Source organism: Oryzias latipes, chromosome 7 (assembly GCF_053564925.1).
Source record: "Oryzias latipes strain Hd-rR chromosome 7, Olatipes_Hd-rR_3.1".
Classification (NCBI taxonomy): Eukaryota; Metazoa; Chordata; class Actinopteri; order Beloniformes; family Adrianichthyidae; genus Oryzias; species Oryzias latipes.
In genome coordinates, this window is record NC_136243.1 from 22,913,892 (window position 1) to 22,938,410 (window position 24,519).

General features: G+C 38.5%; 1 protein-coding gene across 21 annotated transcripts in view; it reads left to right on the forward strand.

The window, feature by feature from the left end:
• nav1a (neuron navigator 1a) overlaps positions 1 to 24,519 on the forward strand; it is a 78,581-nt gene that overhangs the window by 35,843 nt on the left and 18,219 nt on the right. For 19 of the 21 annotated variants that reach the window (XM_078949863.1, XM_023956602.2, XM_078949865.1 and 16 more), the window contains 2 exons: positions 21,562 to 21,700; positions 23,835 to 24,132. In XM_078949863.1, the coding sequence (XP_078805989.1) occupies positions 21,562 to 21,700; positions 23,835 to 24,132 (437 nt within the window). Of the gene's footprint in view, positions 1 to 11,045; positions 11,361 to 21,561; positions 21,701 to 23,834; positions 24,133 to 24,519 lie in introns of those variants that run through there. The other 2 variants (XM_078949880.1, XM_078949881.1) reach the window with 1 other exon arrangement.

Sequence of the window (24,519 nt, forward strand, 5' to 3'; positions counted from 1 at the left end):
TTGTCACTTGCAAGTGACTGCAAAATAATACAGAGGTGCACAATATATAGAATCCTTTGATGTTTGCATTAAACTAATTATCAAACCGTTGAGTTCCAGCATCTGGGATTATTGGACATCTTCTGTAGCACAAAGGCTGTGACTCGTTTTAAGTCTTTGTTGATATTTCAAGATCCAGATCAGGAGATCTCAATAGAAGGCCGAAACACGCAAAACGTATGGAGCTATTCTCTCACCACTGAAATAAAAAAAATGTTCAATTTCATAGTAGTTACCTTTAAACTGGAGGTGGAAATGCCAACATTTTGCTTCCAAATTCTTTCATAGATTTCAAAGTTACAATTCCATTTGACTGCAGCTCTGCTAACGACGTTCACAATGTTGTCGCACACACAGATTTAGTAAGATAAGAACTCACAGTCCTGTGGTAAAATAAAGCTTTTGGGATGTCAACAATGCTACATTTTTATGGAAGAGGCTGGGACATGCTTGTGAGATCATAAGGCCCACTAAAAAGCTTTGTTACATTTATTTGTATTTTGCCTAACTAATGTTTTTAGCAATATTTTGGGCACAAATACAGGATCACTACTTCTCCTGTCTTTAGCGTGCCGCAGGAAGAGACATTTCTCTCCCAGTTTTTTTTTTGATGCGCTCTCCTGTAATGTTGATACATCTAAATGTTTTGCACTTGTCTCACGCTTTGGTCTCAGTTAGTAAAAACCCCTTAAGCATTTATAAAAAGCTAAATTTCTTCTGCCACAGCATTCGAAATCATACTCCACCCAAAATGACTCTTTTGTAATGTTGTCACATGCTATGAATAGACACAAACGAAGTCCAGTGTGTAAAGAAATGAGAACAATAAGTTACTGTGAATGTCTTTCAGAACTGATTGTATCTCCTCGTTTATTTTTAAAAAGAAAGGGGGGGGGGGGGAATACAACCTGACGAGTAAGAAAATTGAAATCCAGAAGATGATTAAATTCCATGTATGGTGCTGACAGACAGTATTGTGTTGTTGTTGTTTGAGTGGTTACTCAGCACACACATACGTCAACAATTGCAGAAGTGTGTTGTTCATTTTCTGCCTCGCTTGGTGCAGACGCTTTATCTTCTGCATGGAAGAGCACCAGTCCTAAGCCAACACCCCCCCACACACACACACACGCCCCCAATAAACAGAGTCACCATGGTTACGCCATGAGGCCATGCTGGTTCATTGCATTAGGGCCTGCACTACGACAACATGCATTGTGGAGCAGGACAAACACACACTTTCAGAGTGTGCTGGTTTAGGTGTTTTGGTTTAGGTGTCATGTGATTTCAAGAAAAACAGAAGTGAGCTCCTTGAATGTGTCAGCTCTGCACTGTTGGGAAGTAAAAAAGAGATGAGTGTGTTTGAGAAATAATGTGTTTTTAAAGACGTGGCATAAAAAAAATGTTAGATTTCAGCTGTTACTTCAGTTCGGGTTCATCCTTAGAGGGGACCCTTGTTTGATGGTTCATAGCTTCATGATCAAAGCGCTTCAGTTTTGGGGGAGCTCATTGCATGTTGTCTTTAAACACACTTTTGCATTGTAAATGCATCATAATGGGAATTCATAAAAACATTTATTTGATTTACAACACACAATAATGTTGGAACCATTTGGCTGAAATTAGATTGTTTATTATATTTCATGCATGCATTCGCCTGTCATTCTATGGTTATGCGGCTGTTCTGGGCCTCTATTGGTTAGATGCATTTAGGAAAGCTACCGTGTCTTTTATTGGCCTTTTCTTTTTGGATTTAGAACTTGGGAAGCACGGCAGCACATTAATCTTAGTCTGTGTTATTGTCGTATTACTATCGTATTTAGGACGTGTTCATGCCTTTGAAAAGTACTTTTTGTGGTTTGTTCTTTGTACTTTTTACTGTTCAAGAAAGTGCAAGAAAATAAATTACATAAAAGGAACAACAATGACCTTTTTTTATGAACCACGCCTCGAGACAGTTCCCGCTCCCCAAGATACCTGATTGTAACTGCAACAGCAGTTACTGGTAATAAACAGGTGATAAAAAAAAACCTAAACTTTTGTTTATGTATGTATTTAATTGATATTTATATTCTGACCCCATCTGCTGGCCAAAATGAAAGGTGTCACAAAGGGTTGATCTTTAAAAAGGTATCAACATTCATATTGCAGAAGCTCATAATAATTCAAAAGTACAAAAATTCATTCATGAAATATTCATTTTACTTATAAAGTGCCAGTTCAAAATCAAGATTGTCTCAGGCGAAAAGGCCAAAAACATTCATTTAAGCCAAGGATGCAACAACTCACTTTCCCCACGATTCCAGTCAAACCCTAATGTTTGGGTCACGGTTTTGTTTTGCTTCGATATATGATTTGGGTATTATAAAACAACCACAAAAACTAGAAAGTTTGAAAAAATCATTTTTTTTTCATTTGTCAATACGCAAGTCAAAAACTAGTAAAACCCTTCAGTTGGATTATACTAAGCCTGTTGTCATGTAATAAAACAATAAATAATGCTTCTTAAATTTACCACAACACGTGTTTGACACTTTCAATGTAAACATACCGGTGGGCAGTCGGATTCAACGATTCACTTTTCCCATGATTCAGTTCAATGGTGTAAACATAGTTTGTTTTTAACCAGACTTGTGGCAAACCCCTAATTAAATAATAATTATTTGTGTCAGTTTTAATTCCTTTTTAAACACTGATTGAATCATTAAAATCTAATTTAGTCCAGATAATTCTTCAATGAGGGCAAATGTTCTGACTGTTTCTACAATTTATTAATCTGACCAAGAGATTATATTAGAATTTTCCAATTCTATTCCTAGTACTGAGCAAGCAACCGGTGACGGTGTAAAGTAAAAAACCCTCTTTTAATAGGGAACTAGACTTAATATTTTCCAAATGCTGACTTAAGTTTAAACCAGAGTGACTGTGGCCACCACACAGTGTACTAATCACTAACAGTTAAAGCTTTGCAAACAAGATATCATGACTGTATAACAGTGTATTGACACAGAAGTCTAAAGAATTTAATAAATTTAGAATTAATATTTTATTTTATGAATTTTTTTGTTTAAAAACCATTTGAACATGTTCCAGTTTAAAAGCATGGTATTCATTTGGGATCTCACTGTGGCCAGCATGTAGCTCAGTTACAGAAAGAGTTGATTATATTCTGCTTGTATTAACAGTTTTATTTTGAATTATTTTGAGTCTGATTTAAAAGAAGATCAGGAATATTTGCCGGGAACATTTGTTAAAACATTATTTCAAAGCAAAGCATTGGATTGAACGTCCGAATAGAGTGTTTAAATGCTACCACCCTGTCCTCAGGTGTCCCAGGTGATACTGTAACATGTTTTAACATGATTTGACCTGCTGGGATGCTGATTTAATGATCACATCATGGTTGTTTGTTAAATTTCTGCTACTGTGGTTAGGCAACAGTGGAGGATTTTCAAATGAATCCCAATGTAAATCATATTTGTCACTGTTACAGTGTATAGAAAAAATGAATGAAAGCCTAGAATTGATTTAGACCTTTGCCGCTTTTCTCTGTAACACAGCTAAAGCAAACAAGAGTGTGATAAATTATTAATACCAAAAAAAGGAAAGAAAAAAATAGAGCCTCGTAATCTATTCAAATGCCAAAATAATGAGTATTTTGAAATCATTTCAGTCCAGAATGATGAGAAATCTATTTTTGAGATGTTTGCGAGTAAATTCAGGCAGTCGAGGATGGAAATGTCTGGTTGTTCCCTCCTGTCTGGGCCTCTTGGTGCAGTCCTCCTTTAGCTCTGTCTGCGCATTGTGGCGTGTAATCGATTACTTTTCCTGTCACTGCAGAGGCAACTTGCCTGAATGGAGGACAGCATTGTCTTTGTTTCAGCACGCGCAGGTCAAACAGTAGAGGGGAACACCCATGGAGAACACACACGCAGACACACAAAAACATCTTCAAGTGAAGGAAAAGCCATTATCACATGAGTGTAGGAGCTGAGTCATGTTGAGGCCTTTATTTTACTAAGTGCTGTGTCTTGCAAAGGGAGCAAAGGGGTTTTCAGTTTAATTTCGAGGTAACAAAGCGTGAAAGACGCACTTAATAGTACCTGCTATTCAGAGCACTTGTAGTTAACATGCAGCTGTTGAATTTGCTTTTTTTAGGATTACATGATCTGGCATCAGCAGTGACAGCAGGAGCTGATGAAAAATGTCATTATTCCGCCTTATATAAGTGCAGCTAACACGGCTGTCAACGAGTAGCACATCAGGTGGATTTTTGTCTGGAAAACGTCCTCCTTTTCACTGACAACAATATTTGTATCCCCTTTTATTGGCTCCACTGAAGCTGGTTGGGCCACTGGGTTTCATTATCAACTTTCTTAAGACATTGAATTGTGCTTCCTTGTTTACACAAGGACCAAACAAATACAGCACCAACTGTCAAAGGAAAGAAGAGACTTTTATAGCTTGGAGTTCATCTGCTATGAAATTCACCTCTAAACAGACTGTTAGCTGCTGCTTTTTCATCCAGCTGTGTTTTTCTTTTCTAATTTCGCTCAAACACACATTCTTTTGCACTTCAACACAGTGGTGCTGATGTCCAAGCTCCCTGTTATCCTTTTTTTTGTAAGAAATCTTAACTTAATACTCTCCTAGTGTTTTTAGTTTGACTAAATGCCATTTTCTATTGTGAAATATGCTGTTGAGTAACATGCACATGTTCTGGATGGGAGTTTGGGATTTACTCGTTCCTCCCCTTTGGCCTATTTTCTCACACTTTTGAGATGGAAATAAAAAAAATCAAGATGTTGAAGAACGGCATAGCAAAAAGTGTCCTTCTCGAACTTGTGCCTCTGTCCTTTTTGCATTTGCGTAACAAGGGCCGCCCTGAACAGAGCGACCACCACCACCCAGGACTGCAAATTCCTTCAGGGACACAAGGGCAAAAGCCCTCCTAATCCTCTGCTTCCTCATATGACAGAGTTTAAAAAGCATAAGAAAAATTGGGGACTTCTGCTAGAGCAAGAGGTGTTTTTTATGTTTTCTTATAGGGTGGGGTGTTATCATTTAAACACAATAGGTGAAAGCAATATGCGAGGTGTGACTGTGTGTGTGTGAGCAGTTCAGACTTCTGAATCTACAGAGGCTACCATGTCACAGTCACAAAAATATTCCTTACTGGAAAGAGATGAATCATGATCTTCCTGGAGGTACTTCAAAATAATTTTAGTCATAAAGCTGTATTTTAATTTCAGAAAATTGGATAAAGAGCAGAGAGATAAAAAAAAAAACTGGTGGTAATAACGATATAAAAGGAAGCACATGTCTAAATGAGAAAAAATCTGACAAGAAATATGTTTTTGGGTTCTAAAAGCAATTGTTTTTGTTATATTTCGAAATACAAATTATTAATTGTTTTAAAGATTATTTGGATGGAGAGTTTTCAATAGGAAAAATGCAACTTTTTTAATCTTTAAGATTGATTTGAGCCAAACTGCATTATTCGGTGGCAAAGTATTACAGTGTGACTATTTGATACATGACTTGAAGGTTAGACCTATTTTCCGTATTTACCGTTGCGTGTACTTAAATATTTGCAAAACTGCTGAAGAGTTTGGCAGTCTTTTATGTCTTCATTTATTCTTTTTAGTGGTGTCTAGTGGTGTGAATAAGCTGAGACAGATCAGGGTCAGCTGTTGGTTGGCAGCTGAAAGAGATCTTAGATTTGTGGGTTTCTTTTGGTTCTGTTGGGTTGATTTTTCTTTTACTTTAGATTGATGTCACTATCTTTAACAGGAAATTGATTTTTTTCATCTTACACACACTTTTTTGTATCTCTGTCACTTGTATCTCCTGTACTTTTATTCAATTTGAACAATTTTTTGGAAGAGTTTCCTAAACATGTTTGCTTTGATTTAATAAACCCTTTGGCCGGTTTGGTGTAAATCTGACTGATTCCTCCATTGGGAACATCTTTGCCTTTTAAAGTGCAGTTATTTTCTTGTTTTAGTTCTGTGAGCAACACAAAAACACAAGAAGAAAATGGAAAAAAACTGGTATTCCACCAAATGTGGATGACATTCTAAAAACATGCCTAAACAACACCATGGTCCCTTCCTTGTTGTCAGTAAATTATTAGGTTCATTCCCTGGAGGATTGTTTCCCACAGTAAAACTCAACTCCCTCACACTTGCATGCACATGCACACACATTTCTGCAAACACTCTTGTTCGTTCATACCTGAACATTCTTTAAGTGACATGCTAAGTACATCTGTTGGGGGTAAATGAAACTGCACGGTTCAGTGGTATTTTTTCAAAACTTTGGTTTGACAGTGATTGAAAACTACGCTTTGCACCAACACACACACACACACACACACAGGTCTGCAATATTCACACTAAAGCCAGCCCTTCGAAGTCAAAAGAGGGGTGTGATGGGGTTTGTTATGCGCATAAGAATCTGTGCTGCTTTCCTCCTGGTGACTCCCACTGTGTTATTCTCTGAAGCTGTTTTGACATTAGTCACACACACTTTTCTTTCTGCCCCCTGCCTTCATCCTCCCTTCCTGTTCTCCCTATTACACCATCTCTTAATCTCATCCTTTCAAGTATGTACCAATTCTCTCACAAGTGAACAGATTCTCATTAGGAGACACAGGGTGAACTGGCAGCAGAAATCTCTTGAGCTATGTTGGATTTCCTCACAATGTTGGCTGCTTTATTTTCTTTTTTTTTTTTTTTTTTTGTCTGGCTTCACTGGAAGATGTTTGAAGCTGAGTCTCTGTAAAGCTACAATGCTGTAAGTGGACTAAACCTTGAGTGTCCCCACCAAGGAGAAGGGAGGCTGTCAATTAACTTTAAGAGGACCTCTTCAGGCTCTTCTGGAAGGATGGGGGGGCCACACTGAAGGAGTTAAAAGAGGCCCTGCAAGCAAAAGTTCAAAGACTTACAATCATCCTCAGTTCCTGCAGTGTATAACCAAAAAATAAATAAAAACACATCCAAACGTACATGTTTGGATTAAACTTTAAGATTGTAGCTGCAATACATCTTTCATTCTAAAACATATCAACTGTTGTGATTTTTTTTTGAGAATTTATATTATTCAGACAAAGTTCTGACACACAAAGAAATCTGCTCATTGTAACTTGTTAATTGTGGTCACCAACATCCCTCTAAAGTCAGCAACATTTACCGAGGTTGTGTAGATAATGATAACTTCTTTTATGTTGAGGCTGTTCAGAGCTGTTTGGGTTCATACTTACCAAAAAATTGAGGTATGGCATAATTCCCGTGTACTTTAAGACAGACTCAAACCTTTTTTATGAACAAAACTGTGAAGCATTATAAGTTTTTGTTCTTTATTTACATATTTATTAAATTACATAAGAGACCGAGCAGAATAAAACCATATTACTCAGAATGATAAACCCTTTCTGCCACCCTCGTAAGTTCTTTCAAAAAGGTTTAAAAAAAAACATTACTTAAGTCCTGTCCCATCTTTCCACGCCCGCTTTTTGCCATAGTTTTTATTTTTTTATTTTAAACTGAGAAAAGCGAAGTACTTCAATGTGTATGTACCTCTCACACAAAGAGGTAGTAGGAAGTAGAATCCTGAGGTAAAATAAAACCAACAAATATCTACCATGTCTACCACCATATTTTAAACCATTAACTTCCTTTGTGTGTGCACTCTCATGTATAAGTATAAAAAAACAGCCGTAGTCTTTGGGAAACCCAAAGTTTGATTACAAAGGGAATGTTTTGACCTGTACGTTTCTGACGTGTTCCCAAGATGTCGATGCAGTCAGTTGTTCAAAGAAAAATCTCTTTCAATTATTTCTCCATCTTATTGGAGGCATCAGTGACTTAAAACATTTTAAAAAGTCACTGTAGGTTTTATAAGCCCTGTTAATAGCAAGTATCTTAGCAGGAAAATGCAGTTGCAAAGCACAGCCATTGTGCAATTTTCAAACCTGTGGACACGTTGATGATCCCAAACCAGTTTGGTGCAGTACAGCCCACTCTCTTTGTTAAGAGAGAAAAAAAACAACAAACTGCAAATAAGTACTCAGAAGGGTCGATTTCATGTTGCATGCCTTGCTGGTAAGTCTTTGACAAAAGCGAATCCATGTCCCTTAAATTGTATAAGCATTTGCCAAAGAATGTTGCTGAGGTTGTTTAAACTAGACGCAGTATTTAAAAGGGATCTTTTCAGCAAACACTCTGCTGCCAGAAACTTGTCAGACCACGATTGCATGTGTGGGCAAGTATTCTGACTGGGAACAGGAAGAGTGTAGTGTGTTGCCGTGTGAAGGTCTAAAGCTGACAGTGAGATAAATGCCAAGTTGATGAAATAACCGTTGACAAAAAAAGTTAAATATGTGTATAATTCATTATTTGTTTATCTTGAACGTGCTTTCCAAGCAGCTCATCTGAATGTCTGTGTGTGTTCCTGGTCTGATAAGGAGGATGAGCTTTCCCAGGTTTCCCTCCTCTTTCATCAGTGGGGGAGTGACAGGTTCCCAGGGTCATATAGTGACCCTGCCTGTATACTGTCATTACACAGTTACATCACAGCCTAATTATACTGCAGCACCTCACACACATGGGCACTGAAAACAAGCTTTCGGCCCAAGTGAAAGAAGAGCAGCCGTGAGGTGAGAGGCTTTCTTTGATGAGCACCAGCACATAAACATGGAGGGAGATGGGGGGCAAGTCTGGACATGAGTCAGAGCTGCCCCGACACCAAGAACGCAGTCCAGCTAGCCTTTCCAGAAACTTCAATGAAACTCGACATTAAAAAAAAGCACTGAGTTCACTGATTGGAGCTGGATTGCAAATGTGTGTGTGTGTGTACACAGAAACTGTTTCTGTTTCTTCTTCATTAGTAACACCAGGCAACAGTGAGGGCAGCCGTTCCCCACACCTGCAGTTCGGCATGCCAAGATGCCCATCAAACCCCAAAAAGACACGCATACACACACCCCAGCTCTGTGTGCCCACCTGGGTCTGCATAGCACGACTGAGCAGTAGAATCTGGTCTTTGTGCTCTCCCCATTAAAGAGTGTTAATTATTTCTTTCTCTGTCCCTGTGGTGGTGGTTCTCCAGCTAGTCTCTTATTTCTTTCTCTTGTCCTGACTGAAAAGACAGTGTTAATTATATCCACCCTGGCACTTAATTTACTTATTGAACAGACCCAGAAGACAGACGAATCCATTCACAGAGGTCCAGCCAGTATAAAGTGTTTTCACACCACTGGGTGCCTGTCAGGGGGCAGCGCTCACGGGGGTTGGATACATGATACCCTTTCTACTCCTCTGCAAGTCTCCAGTTGCCAATAAACACTTTTACAATAGAAACACTGGAGTCATTTACAGCCCTGCTTTATTAAATCTTGATTGAAGACTTTGTGTCACTGGTGTTTGGGTGTGAGCCAACGCTTTTTTATGCAGACAGTTGGTGACTGTTGAAAATTATTTGTGATAAACCAAGTATGCAGGGTGTTAGATACCTGTAGTTTCCTATTCCCTCTCAACATAAAGACTACATTGTTCACTTTTTTATGTGATAATTAAATTATATAATCACAGTAGGAGAAGCAGAGTTAGCAAAGAGTTTTAAGTAACTGTGATACTCTCTTCAACCCATAACGTGTTTTAAAAGAGGTCATATTGGTACTTGTGGTTTTTTCACTGTTTTCTGTTGTTGTACAAACACCTTGACGATGTATCTTAGGGCTATCCATTGACATTCAAATTGATTGACAACCTCTCTAACCACTGTGCCAAACCACTTAAATTGTTTGACAGCTGTTTTTATGTAATCAAAAGCCATGATTTATTATGAAATGTTTATTTATTTTGAAGCTAAGCCAACAGGACTGGTTAATGAAAACATGTTGGTTCATGTTGGTTTCAATGCACAAATGGGATTTTTTTTTTTCCCAGATGAAGATGATGAAGCTGATGAAGATGGTGTCAAGATAAATTCGCTTTATACACAAAAACAAATGCATGGTAAACAAAGTATTAAAAATTAGGGGTTTGATCTAATAAACCCAAAAAAGGAAAGGTTTTTTTATTAATATGCAAAGCTAAAAAAATCTTTGAAAGATAAGACTTTATTGATCTTTTTTTTTGAAGATTCCAGCAAGGAATATTAGTTTTGTCATTGATTAGTAGAAAAAAAACTTGCATTCAAGTCCCACTCCAATCCTCTTTTGATCTATTTTCAGAGCATTCCCAGTAGCCTTTTAATTATTAGTATGTTGTTTTTAGCCTAAATCAAAAACTTATTATTTAGGACATAGTTTCTGTAGACCAGCAGGAGTTTATTAGAAATTCGTATCTAAATTGTTCACTGTTGGTGCGGAGTGAGCCTGCGTTGACTTCCCATCAACCCTTTGTTTGCCCTCTCTACCGCTAGCTTACAGCCCATCATACCCCCAACCTCTCAATATGGGTGCAACAAAAATGGTGAGCAACATTGGAGCTATCCAGCGACAGTTTTGAGCCAGATGTCAGCTCAGACGAGGAAAACAAAGGCGTACATGGATCTATGTGTCTGTCAGTGGATGCATGAAAATGATTTCCCTTTATGTGCTCCAACAGTAGCAATTCTACAAGAACATGGTAAAACACGATTTTCGTGAGAGTGGCTCTTTAAATTCGAACCACGAATGACAGTTTTGTAATAGTAAGCAGAAAAAATAACATGCAATAAAAAGTCGGATCATCAAAGTTTCTTCTCCACTGCAATATAACAGGCTTTAGTACAGACTGCAGAGTGAGTGGATGGAGTCAGTGGGCTGTGTCTGGAGCTCGGATTAAGAGTGTGAACATGTCTTTGATGTGTCGCTTTCGGGGAATTTGATGAACTGGTGCTTATCCTGAACGCGAGCCCAAAACCTCTGTGCGCTTATTTTGCAGCCGGCGCAGCTGCTCGCGATCAGTGAAAATGGGCCGAATGGAGAGGAATGTGGGGTGTTGCCTTTCTATCAGTGCCTCCCTCTCTTGATCGCCTCGGATGGAAGCGCGCGTGTGGAAAGAGAGAGCGCGCGTCTGAGTGGAAGCACTGCGGGACTGGGTCAGTCAGTCAGTCAGTCAGTCAGTCAGGGACCGCAGCTGACTCTCACAGGCGCAGGACGGATTCAGTCTTTTAGTTGCTTCAGAGAAGACACTGGCGGGATATGCCGAACGGGAACAAAGCTGCGTAAAAGGCTGTGCGGTTGTCAAAATGAGTGGTCGAGTCCTGAATGGCAAAATGCTGCAGCTGCCGGCTCCGCAGCGCACGGGGAGGACGCTGCACTTTCTGTCAAGGTAAACGGATAGGAATGAGCCTGCGTGTTACCCAGGAAGCCGGATGAGAGGATAATTAACACATCGGTGCCATTGTTTTGGATGGGGAAACGCAAGGGTGGTGGGACCGCGTTGGTTGTGGTGCAGGGGCTTGAGCGTAGTATCGTGCGTAAAAACGAGCTGCATGTCTCATTCATAAAACTCCAACGGCTGCACGGCGGCGCAACCGGTTTTATTGTGACTGGCATGCTTCCTTAGATGTTTTGCTGGATTTTAAGTCATTTTTGATGTTTCTTTTTGAATTTTTCTTTATTAGATTATCTGTTTAGCAAATCCACAATAGAATAGAAACTGGAAGCCAAACGCGCATTTTATTGTTCAGAGCGTGGCCTCTGTCTCTGTCTCTAGTAAAACGGTTGTAGTCAGGCGGGTGGAGGAAGTAGAAACCGCATAACCGGTATATGAAAATGCTGGAGTGGCTGTTTCTGGCTATCTGCTGAAAACAAAAACTGCCCATTGTTTGAGAGCAATGACAACTGGTTGCTCGTGTTCGGCGACTCCCTCACTCCCTCCTCCAGCAGCAGGTATTTGAGTGGGTGGTGGAAGTGGGTGTGTGTTGTATTGATCCACTGCAGGACCGAACCGCATTCTTCCGAACGGCTGACCTACATTCCCAGCCTCCTCTCCATACATTCGCTGTGATTGGGTAAAAAATAGAAGAAAGCGCCTTTTAAATCTTTTTGATGCCCACGCCGTTCCTCAACACTCTGGTGTGTGGGCTGATATAGGACAGTAGGTGTGAGGAATATGTGGATGTGACTGAAGGTTGGTAATGGGCAGATGGAGATTCTCTTCATTGATTGACTGCGTGTTAATAGTTTTTGGGGGTTGACTTTCGTTTTTTGGTCTACTGACCTCAGCAGCTCCCATTGACCCCTTATGTAAACCCATTAAAGCCAAGTGGCTCAATACCAGAGTTTGAGTTGAATGCACACACACAACTGACATAAATGCCTTCATCAATTAATTTGTCAGCTCTGCAGCTAATTTAAGTGGGGTTTTTTTACACATAAAATGACATTTTAAAGACTCACTTCAAGGAAAATAGGGTTTTTGGTGTTTTTAACATGTACTTGAGGTGTTTTTTATATGATGGCGGAAATCTTTAAATAAAAGTAATCTTAAAATAGAATTTCGGAAATGTTAAATTGGGGTTGCAAGCTAGCGAGAGAGTGTTTAAACAGATGGGAGATGGAAAATACTGTTTCACTTACAATTCAGAGGTGAAATTCTAAAACTGTTCTAAAAACTGACAGTTTTTAAAATTTTATTTGGGCTAAAAATGACAATCATAAGTAAAATCCCTCTGGAAATGCTTTTATAATAGATCAAATGAGGATAGGAGTGAGACTTTAAACTTTTTAAATCAAGCTGAAGCCAGGGTTGTTGATAGATTTTCTACTTCAATGTATGTAAGTATGTATGTCTGGATGTGCATGGAGACAATTAGAGCTCTAACATGCATCAATAACTCATGATACCAAGCCAATACAGAGACTCATTCCACCATACACATCATGCTCCAGCATAAGCATGGCTGTTTGTGTGTTGGCTTGTGGTTTCATTAAAAAGAAGATTCAAACAGCTTACTCAGCGTGACCCGCCTCAATCCGGAGCCGCCCCCCCCCGTGTTCACAACTTTGTCCAAGACAAGCAAGAGATTTGCAAATGAGTGACATCACTCTTTAATGCGCATTACGCATTTAATCCTCCTGGTTTTGGTTTAATCAAGCAAAAAAAGATTATCAGATTGATGTTTTGTCACCGGTAATTGTTAATCTGCTGGTTAAACTGTAGCTTTGATTGGTGAAGGACCATCTATGCCTTGAAATACTGGTTATGGTAGAATAAATGTTGTGTCTTTAGATCATCAAGAGATCCCCTGGTTTGGAGGGAATGAAGCAGAAAATGCTGTTGGCAAACCCTTAAAATCTTTTATCAAGTTAAATATTCACCGTTTCTGTTTTCTTATTCCTGCAGCAACACTGGTATACCAGCTTTATTCTCACTGCTGCAAGCCCCTGATATCAACAATTAATACATTTCCTCTAACAAGTAGTGCAATTTTCATTTGCCGGACCTTTTCTGAAGCTGTAAACTTTTCAGTAAAACATTCGTGTGTTGCTACTTTTCTTTATATCCTCATACAACAACAGATTTAACATTCTCTTTGGCAGACAAATGTTATCTACACAAGCTCACACACTTCTTCGTTTCACATTTGCTAACAAAAAGTCTAATTTTTAAGATTTGCATGAACCATAAAAAATGAAGGCAAAGTCATTTCACATGACAGTAGAATTGATGTTTTGTGATGAGGTGGATACATTTACTTTTCCTGTCTCTAAAGTCATTAGAGAGACCTGTGAGTGAAATAACAGATGCTTGTAACCTCTACTTGTAAGACATAAACTTTTTTTTTATTAGGCGCACAGGATTCAGTGTTCACAAACCGAGCTCGTATTTTCACAAAGTGGTCCCTCGTGTCATTTAGAGTGTTACCTTGCACATCAAAGCCAGAGGAAGGAACCGCGGTCAAACAGCAGTGCTCTTCAGGAGGCAGCAGGGAAGGGCAGAAAAGCTTTTTGGCTAAATACTTTAAAGGCTATGGTCAATTCTAACTTCTGCATGTCTTTGTTAACCCATAGAAATGTATTTTTTCTCATTTGTGTTAAAGAAAAAAAACTGACAGCTGTGGAGTATTTTTTTATATATATAATGGAATTTCTGCACTTGTGCACTGGCATGCTTATGTGCCACTCCATATGTTGGGACGTTAAGGAGTGGAAGCCCAGAATATACTTGAAGGAATGTGAAATGAGTATTTACAGTTGCCTGATGCCAGGGAATGTGTCCCAAACTTTAAACTGTAAGAATTTCAAGAGGCCCTACTAGAGTTGATGTGACAGCAGGTGATGGTCTCTACCACATGCAGTCATACCAAACCCCACCTTCCATTCTTGGAATTGATTTTTTTTTAATTTGCTGTTCTGATTTGTACTCAAATGTGTGCATTATGATGTTAATGCTTTTGTGTCAATCCTTTTAGAAGCATGAAAGTATTGATACAACTTTGTCAGGTGTTTGGTAGTGTTTAGCTTGCGCTTGTCCCAAATTTAGTTAGAATAAGAACCAAAACTGAGGAAGGAAGAAATGGTGGCCACCAACAACTCACATGGTGGAATTTAGCCTTCAGCACTATTGAAAAAAGTTTATTTGTTTAGAGAGAGAGGACTCTGGCCCATTATTTATTTTTACAGGTTGGTACCCCTTTAATGTACTGTTCTTTATGACCTGAGCACAGGCTCACATCTTCAAAACAGCTCTTCCTATTATGTGTTATGTCAGGGTTGTACACAAAATATTTCTCAGGAAAAACCTGTGTATTTTTACAAGCTCCCCACCGTCACCAACCATGCTTTTTTTGTCATGACTGACAAAATAAGGTGTCACTGGCCTCAGCAAGTCTCGCACAGGATTTTAAATGGCTATTTTCACAAAAAGCTCACATTGCAGCTCCTTACTTCCTGTTGACTTTGAATGTGTTAAAAGCAGAATTGCTGTGATGCCTCTTTTTTTTTTTTTAGAAGCCTTTAACTGAAAACAAGAAGTAAACTTTTTCTCACCAAAACACATCTCAGTATATCAGATTTTGGGCAGCTTCAAGATAGTCAATCAAACCTCTGTAAATAAATAAATCGCATGGTAGATAACTTCTTTGTAGTTAGAAGGAAATTTGAATTGTGTGTTATTGTAATGAAGCATTTCCCAGTGCTGAGCATTGACTCATAGTGCTTAGTGACAAAACTTGGATATCAGTTGTTCACGGGATGACCATATCGTGGTTTACCACCTTTTAGTTCATGCCACATCCATGCACTCAACTCGCATTATCCTTCATGTTTTTATGTATTAAAGAGACAAGGTGAATGTCAGTGATGTTTTGGTTTTCAATTGTAATCTCCATTATGAAATAAGTAAAATGGAACAGAATTGGGGGGAAAATGCACCTGATTTTATGATAGATGGTTGTTTTAGTTTTGATCTGTATTTCTTTGTAAATGTTGCTCCAGGCTAAATTCAAAATGGCATTTGTCCCTTGAAACACTTTATAGACAGGATTTCCTCTTTAAAGCCATCTTTTTTCACAGCTGCTTCAAGTTAAAAGCAACCCGGAAGAGACTAGGTTCGTGACGTTTTACCCTTCTCGTCTTTTCATACCTCCCCTAACCTTCTTTTCCCTTTTCTCACTGGTCTTTCTCTTTCAAACCAAAACATCCCCCTGTGCGCTGTTCATTCTAACAGCCGTTAAGTCAGCTGACATCTCTGGAGGGAGGGCAGAGGAAATTCTACCCCAGGATCTCGCCCCTATCCTGGGCCTCTGCATGCTGGGGTTCCCCTTGTGAGCTCCTCCTTGGCTCTTTGCAGTTGTGTTGAGGCTGAGAAGCTCTCTGCACTGAACCCCACTCTGCACTACTTAGGAGGGGGATTGAAAAGGTCCTTCCAGCTTGTCCCGGGAGGGCTGTCCTTCTGTTTTTGTAACAAAGAGACCAATGTTGGACTTGGAAGGTCACTGTGGTGACTTCCTAATATAATGAAGTCTACCTCCCAATTAACAGTGCTCCTTACAGGGAGATGAGTAATAAAATGATTCACCTTCATCCAGGTGTTACTGTACGCCTTTTAAAATCAAATCAAAAGAATTCAGTGGCTTGAAGATTTGCTTGTTTGGGATTTTGTTTTGTCTTGGGGAATTTACCCTTCAACTGTAACCTCAATTGAGATGACTGAGATGGAAGCACACAGAAAACCTAAAGGAAAAAGGATTTTCAAGAATGCCTCTCTGTTGGCTCCTTTATGGGGTTTCCAGTATGAGAAGATCAAGATGACCCACTAGATGTCATCATGATCAACTTTAAAAACAATCTTTTTCAAGAGTGTCTGCCTCCAGCAGTCCTTATTTAGAGCTTGTGGCTTTCTGATGTTTTGAATGTCCTGGTAAACATCAAACGCAGTGAAGTTTAGATGTGAAGAGCAGACTGTGGACTGTTTATTCTGCAGAGGGGACTAAGAAAGAAAATGGAAAGACATATTTACTGTTTATCAAGATTTTTACCATTCATTTTTGTTGTTTTTAGCATGTCTACAGAGATTCAACTTCGCCACAAAAGAAAAAGAGGGAATAAATTCCTAAATAGGAAATCTAAACTCAGTTTTCCATGAAGCATTTACAGAATGTGTCCCGTTTGCAGGAAAATCTGAGAGAATATAAAGTGTGATGCCTCAGATGCTTGTAGGTTTTGCCTCCTCAGCCTGGAAGGCCATTACTGTCAGCTTTCTGTCTGTCAGTTGTCTTAGAGAGGTTTCCCTTTACACTAGCCATTTAAGGATGCAGCCTCACTTATTTTCCACACTCTGTTCCACACATGCAGAACATTTCTTTGTGAGCCTCTGGCCTGGCCTAATCCTGGTGGCAGATGGAATTAACAGTAATTTTGAGCTCATTAACTCTAGCCATGTCTGTAATCCCCTGTAATGCGCAAACAGTGTCGCCTGTGTATCCGTGTGTGTGTGTCCAGAAACTGTCCAAGCTGCTTTTACATTGTTCCACTGCACATCATGGAAACAGGACAAAGCCAAAATAATAAATAACGCCCAAGAGGAAATGATCATTTTTTTTGTGGCTAAACAGAAAAAAAAAACTAAATTTGAATGAATGTTGTCAGTCATTTGCAGTAATTGCTTCACAATGTAACTTAACAGAGAGGGACTATGGTGGAACATAAATTAAAAGCCACTGATTAAGTCTTAATGATTATTCATGAGCAAAACTTGTGCACGGTTTTAAGAAATATTTAAAATATATTCTATCAGAAAAGCATGGAAAATACTTTTCATAAGATGACATGACTCAGAGTATTAGATATATAGTTAATAAAATGCATAACTTTATGAACACAGTAGACAAACGGGTACTGGATACTATTGCGTGCCTGCAGTGGACATGTATTTACACCATTTATGTCTGCATAAACTCTTTAAAAAGTCCCTCTTGAAAAGGAGAACACCCTTAAATGGTGCTTCAGTAACATTTAATCCTCTACAGATTTCAGGATTTGAAGAAGTCCTGTGACCTTCAGTATTCCATAGGTTCAGTGGAAGTTTACACCGCTTTGACTGGGAAGCAGAAGATTATTACAATTATAATCCAGCTGGGTGTTTGACAGATCTGCGTGTGGACATGGTTGTGTATCTCTGTTCCTGGTGGTAAGCTGATGAAGTGGTTCAGTAGCCCATATTGTTTGCCATCTGTGAACATTAACAATATCAGCACACATCCCCGCCCCCTTTTTTGCTCGTCTCAGGTGGCTGCTCAGGCCAATAATGAAGAAGGCTGCCTTACACAGCCACAACAAGTAGCTTTATTTATCTGTCTGTCTGATAATAGGTGGGGCTACAGTTTAGTCATTTTGTTTCTTGTGTTTGCACACGGGTGTTACAGAGAGTATTTGTTAGAGTGTCTACATCATATTTTGCTTCTAAAAATGTTAAAGCAGGTGGTTCTTGGAGATGGTTTCTGTTCAGTTTTTTGCTTTCCTGGTTGCATGTGTTGAACCACATTTCAACCGAATTAAAAAAAAGAGATGCTATTGTACAAGTGGCTTCATCTTGCCGGATGTGGCCTTTTTGATGCTACCGCATTTGCTCAATTTCTGAGGCCAGGTCTCCTGCTGGGATCCTCTGTTTCTGCAGTCTGTCATCGATCACAGCCTCACATGTAAAGTGCTAATGAAATGCAATGACTTTAGATACCTTATGGTGTTTGTCCTTGTAGCGACTGTCCACTACCAGCCTCTGCCCTTCTTTCCATTTCCCTAGAAAAAAGAGCAAACGGGAGCTTTCTGGTTTAATCCTTTTTTTATTCTGCCATGTGACTCTGTGGATTTTAATAGAAGTGGAAAGTTCCTGTCCAGTGCAGGGCAGCTAAAAAACACTTTCCATGCATTGACACAAGCTGGACAGTCTGTCCAAATATTAACCCTGTAAAGAGGTGGACCAACCCCTAACATCTGAATTCTATCTATAGAAAATGCAGCAATCAGCTTTCATGCAGTTTGATCAGTGTTTATTTGGATTGTTAGCTTATATATTAACACAGTTGTTTCCAGGTCACACAAAAGTCTAATCCAAGTCCAACACACCACAGCCAAAGATGTCCTGTCCCTGCTGCAGCGTGTCTACCGTCTAGATCCTCTGCATTTCACTTTGCTCTTTTTTTCATGGTTTTACACTTAAAAGGTCAAATAGAGAAGGCAAATATTAGAAGCTCTTGTTTTGAGAAAATACAAGAAAAACATTTGCACTTAGGGAAATTGGCTCAACAGAACAACCACCAAAACCTCTTACTTAAAATATTATACAAATATTTAACAACTCTATTGAGAACATTTGAAATATGATTTTTTTCCTGGAAAACAAGAAAAAAAATCAAATTTGTTCACAAAGCGGTGAACATTTTTTATTTTTATTTATTTTTTCACCCAGACACACTCACATTCACAAGCAGTGCAGTCAGCTGCATATTTACCTTTTGCTCCTTGTTATATCTGACATTCGATCTGGTTTCTGTCTTCTGATGCTTGTAGTTCCTGTTTTCACTTGTTGACACCAAGCAGAGTGGAGATGCTGTTTGCTGATTTTGAAAGTATTAAACAAAGATAGTGCTGACATGTATTTGCAGCAAAGCTGCAGGAACATGTCTTTGAATACAAGATTAACTCTAATAGAGAAATGGTTCAACTGTATGGAATGATGGCTAACAATAAACTTAGCTGAGTTTCTGTTGATTTTGTAAAACAGAAATATGTCTGAAAAACTGATCAGCTTTTATTTTGGAAAGATGTTCCCTACGTAGGTAATTTATGACGAGTCATGGAGCTAAAATCTTGGTTTTAAAAGGTTGAAGTCACCATCTGTAATTCTGTAATTATATGGTTGTCAGCTCTAACAAAAAAAGAAAAAGAAACTTAATGTTGATTAATTTAAGCTTTGCTAGGTAGGGCTCGGTGTCACTGCCAAAATACTGAATCATTTTAATTTCACTTGATCATCATGTTTTAGTTGTACTGTTTCTTTTTTCTTTTTTTCAATTAAAATGTACTTCTTAACTAATATTTTTTGCTTCAAAGAAGGTCTAACTTTACTTAAAAATGTATATTTAGTTCTTAAATCAAAAACTAACAATAGGCATTTTATTTTGCCTGAAAATGTAAGTAAATTTGACTTATGATCTTAGTTATTTATGTGGATTTTCAAAGCAAAGATCCTTTTTGATATCAATCGAGACTGTTTTTTTTTTTAACTCAGTGCCCTTAGCCTTGGCTGGCGTGTTTTTTGGTAGATTGAATTATATTGGGTGTCTGTTCTAGTTTTGGATTTCTTAATCTGACACTTTTTAACAATACAGCAGCATGGTAAACAGTCACTTCTAATTCTCTCTTTTGTTTTGTCTTCTTTTTTTTTTCTTTTACAAAATCTGTACAGTCTAGATGGGGAGGACCTTCACTTCTGTCTCACAATAGTACTGACATCAATCCCCCGAGGCAATAATGTGACCCACACATTCACCCAAGTGGAAGGCCTACCGTGGCCCCCCACCCCCTTATAGCAATGTATATGACCTCATTAAAGGAGCGTTGCCCTCTTAAGTCCTTTACAGTACATTACAACATCCGTCTTCTACCCTGTTGACCCTAATAGTAGAAAATCTCACCCCCGCCCCCATGACTTCTTTACTCTAGCCTGTGTTGTGCAAACAAGCATCCTGAATCCTGTAAATCTCTTGTTGTTTCGTGGATGTTTCTGGTCTGTAACATTCAATGTCTTATCATTTACATATGTACTCTGCTGATTTTAAAGTAAAAACTCCTTATTAAAGAATATTTACAGCATGCATAAGAAACGCACAGAGGGAAGGAAAATAAGTAGATCAAAGGGAAAAGGAAAACTGACATTTTGAAACACATATAGTCTTTAAATGACACACACCTTTTGTAACAGTTTTAAAGGATCTGTTTTTAGTGCAAATTAAATAAAAGTCCTCCTAACATTGCAATCTATTGACAATAGAATAGGAATATTGGTGCCTGCTAGAGGAAATGCTTTACTATATGTCTTCATTAAGAATAACCTTTCAAAGAAGCAGCCACAGATGATTTATGTCAGACGTGATCCATAAACCGTTTCTCAGAGGAAAAAGGAAATGGCTTAGCAGATTTGTGTGGAGCAGGCACATTTCATAGTCCTGACACAGTGCTTCATGCAGAGGTGGGCTCACACATCACTGTGGGCTCCTCAATGCCAATTTTTTTGGAGGGATGGATGAGATTATGCCCTGAGTGGTTTAAATTTCATTCTGCAGAGTCAAAATTGTGGGTTTTGGAGCAGACTTTTCTCTGAAAGTCTGAATATTTCATTGAGAAACAAACAGGAACCATGTAGATAGCAAATGAGCTAAAAGAGCTTTGGAATGTGCACTGCAAAATCAGAAGCTTAAAAAAAGCTTTAAGCAAAATGTCTTATTTTGTCTTATCAAGAACATTTTTTGATAGCAAAATAACCTTAGTTTAAAAAAAAACGTGTGACCAGAATATTTTTTCTTAAAATAAGAATCCTTAGTACCGGTAAGTTAATAGTTCTTACCCCATTGACAAATTTGTATGCTTATTTAAATAAAATTTGCCAAAGGGGTAAGGACTTTGGACAGAAATCAAATTTACAAAATAAAATATTTTATGCCTAATTTACAAGTTTTAAATTTATGAAATAGTCTCAATAGCACACGATTCATGTAGAATCTGTGCATAATGTTTTAAATGAGCTAGTATTGATCAAAAGGTTAAACTGTATAACATTTAACACTTTGCACAAGTTGCAAAATGTAGATGCATTGTTCTCCAGCTAGTATTCTATGCAGGTAACTTTAAGCCTTTTACTTCATTTTATCTAAATGAATATTATTTTAAATTTGTCTGCTCTCTAATATTTGCTGGGTTCAGTCTAAGCATGTTCTCAATTGTTTTGACAAAAAATGTGAATGTACCGTGTGTCTTTACGAGGTGATAAATTCTCGACTTTTGCTCTTTTTTTTGTTTAACTTCAGCTGGGATGAGAGCAGTTCCATCAGTAGTGGGTTGAGTGACGGTTCAGACAACCTGAGCTCTGAGGAGTTCAACACAAGTCCAACTCTCAACTCCCTTCCAACCACTCCCATTGGCTCCCGCAGAAGCTCAACTATTGTGGTAAGTTACAGACACAAAAACAGGGAATACAGATACCACAGTATTTAATTTCTACACAAAATCCTACATACAGGTGTCTAATAATGATGAGCTAACTTTTTAGTCGGCTACTTTCAATATACATTTCTTTTCAAAGTTAAAGTTTTTTTTTTAAAGTTTTTTTTTAAGTGACATATAAGGCTGCAAAAGAACAAATAATCCAAACTCACATAACACTTGTAGCAGTTTCATGTGCTTGCTTCGGCGTCTACTGATTAAGTTTGGGGATTTTGTGAATCCATAAAGTGATTGTTGCCATTTGTTCCAGTGGCAATAGTGAGAACAAAAAAAAACCCCAGATGATTTCAACCTAGTTACGATTTATTAGTTGCAATTGTTTTGACTCACTCAAATTATTGTCCCAGGTAATTATATTTGATCTTACAATAAATAATGAATGGTGTGCATGTTTATGCATAATTACTGAGGTCTCAAAATTTTCAGATAATAAGATTAGAGGACTTTAGTCTTTGTAGCCTAAATTCTTTTTGTCTTCTCCACTTGAACATTTTTAAGATCCATCTGCACTGCTTTGATCTAAATTGTATGAGTGTGTAGGCAAGTGCTTGTTGTCTAAGAGTGCCTAATTTAGGTCACACCTCTGCTGTGGGATGTATGGAACTAATGTGGTAGGTTTTAAATGGAGAGACTGCGCTAGACACAGAAAGAGAAATGGTGTAACCATGGCAACTGAAGCACAGGGATGCTGAGAGAAGGGGTCTTTGTCTCTCCACATTTACTGAAGTAGAGGTTCAGCTGAGCCATCTGTGCACACATGCACAAATACACACACCCACGCACACACCCTCAAACACACACACACACGCACACACACACACACCCACACACACACACACAGGGCCATCTGCAGTCCTGCACCCCAGCTAGTGAGCCGGAAGAACCGTGTTGCCTCCCACCAAACCCATTTGCTGAAGTCATAGCAACCATTACACCCTGTGGCACAATTACCATAGCAACCTAGCATCACACCAGTGTATCCCACATACTGTTGTACACAAGGCTCCACGTTCTCACAAAAGCTTTTGTCTTGTCTCCGCATCATTCTGTAGCTTCCTTTTTTCTTTTGTTTTTCATTTTGTTTTGAGAATCAAAACAGATATGTGTGGATTTTAAGGTGCCTCGTAGGGATATTGTGGTCAATGGACAAAAGCTTTGCTGGACACAGGTTTTTAAAATAACACATGGAAAACTCAACTTCATGCCATGTAAACATGCCAGTGGGATCTATTGGATTAAGTAAAAAAAAAGGAATTGCATCTACAGACACACTCAAAAAATACACACGCAAATCTGTCGGCCACAAACAGAAGGAATCTTCCATATTAGTTTTGATAGATCTTCTTAGAACTAATTATGTTTTGTCTGTTTGAATGTACAAAGATTATGCATTGATCTAAAGTGCATCTTTGCAAAAATAAACAAAAGTTATGAATAAAAAAAGCTTCTATAGGCTATTGTAAATTTGTGTTCAAAGGCTGGAATTTCTATTTATAGTTTTCCAAATGAGAAGGTTGAAGTATTACCATCATCCCTAACCTGTGAAACCAAGTGAGCTGCTACTGGCATTTTCTGATGGCCGTATTCTCTTAATGTTGCTGGTTTATAGCAATTTGTCCCTTTGTTTTTCAACTTTTGTTTACTTTTGGAACTCATATCAACAACAGTGTTGTTAAAATTTTGTTAAAATTGCTATCAGTAAGCTAGAGCAGTGAAAATTGGGAGCAAAGGCCTTTCTCTGTAACAGAAGAAAAATATTTATGCTAGTCAGAGACAGAAATTAGGACTTAAATGGCACTAGCAGTTATTTGAGCTTATGGTTTTTGCTCATTTGTTTGTCTTTAGATTGGAGGACGTTGCTGTCAGAGAAAACTTTTGTTCTTGGTATTCTCCTATGTTTGATAACTACATAAAAATTAACAATTAACATTCTTAAAATAATGTCAGAACTACACATATTTCAACCAAAATGCCTACTAGAAACATCTAAATGCAGTTTAATTTTCTCCAGTTTTACACATTTGTTTGTGTAAGTTCTTTTGCAGGTTTTGCATAAATGTGTGTTTTCTTTCTGCAGATGCGCACAGATGCAGAGAAGAGATCATTAGTCGAAAGTGGTCTGTCCTGGGACTCTTATGAAAATAAGTCTGGCTCTAAGAGCGAAACCAGCGGCTCCTATGACACAAGAAGTCTGAAGTCTGAATCTGGCAGTACGTGGAAGAAAACCAGGCCCCAAGGGGACAAGCTGGAAGGAGGGAAAGGTGAACTGAAGAGACCCCAGACAGTGGGTCTTGGGTTGAAGAAAGGAAGAAACCCACCCGTAGGAGTCACGTCACCGATTACCCATACGTCTCAAACTGGGCTCAAAGTGGCTGGTTAGTTCCAAAATACACACAAAAACATCCACAGACACCAAGATGTTTACTATTTCTCTGCACTGAAGCTACTGAAGGTGGTTCGATACTCTAAAGAGATGGACACACTTTACCCCTAATGTTCCCTTTATTCTGGCTGTGTCACAAAGTTTCACACAAACTCTTTCTTTCTTAGTCAAGCACATTCATCCACAGCTGCAGCCCACACTCTAAGCCTTAGAAAGCAGTGCCATGTATCAAATGCCCATCGCCACCCACACACCCTTCCTGCAAGCCACACACAGGCAGCCCATCTCTGTTTTCTCTCCCTGTGGCAGTACCTTTGTTTTCATTTAAAATCATTTATAGAAGCCTTTAAACGCTGTACATTTAACCTATAATATGCTA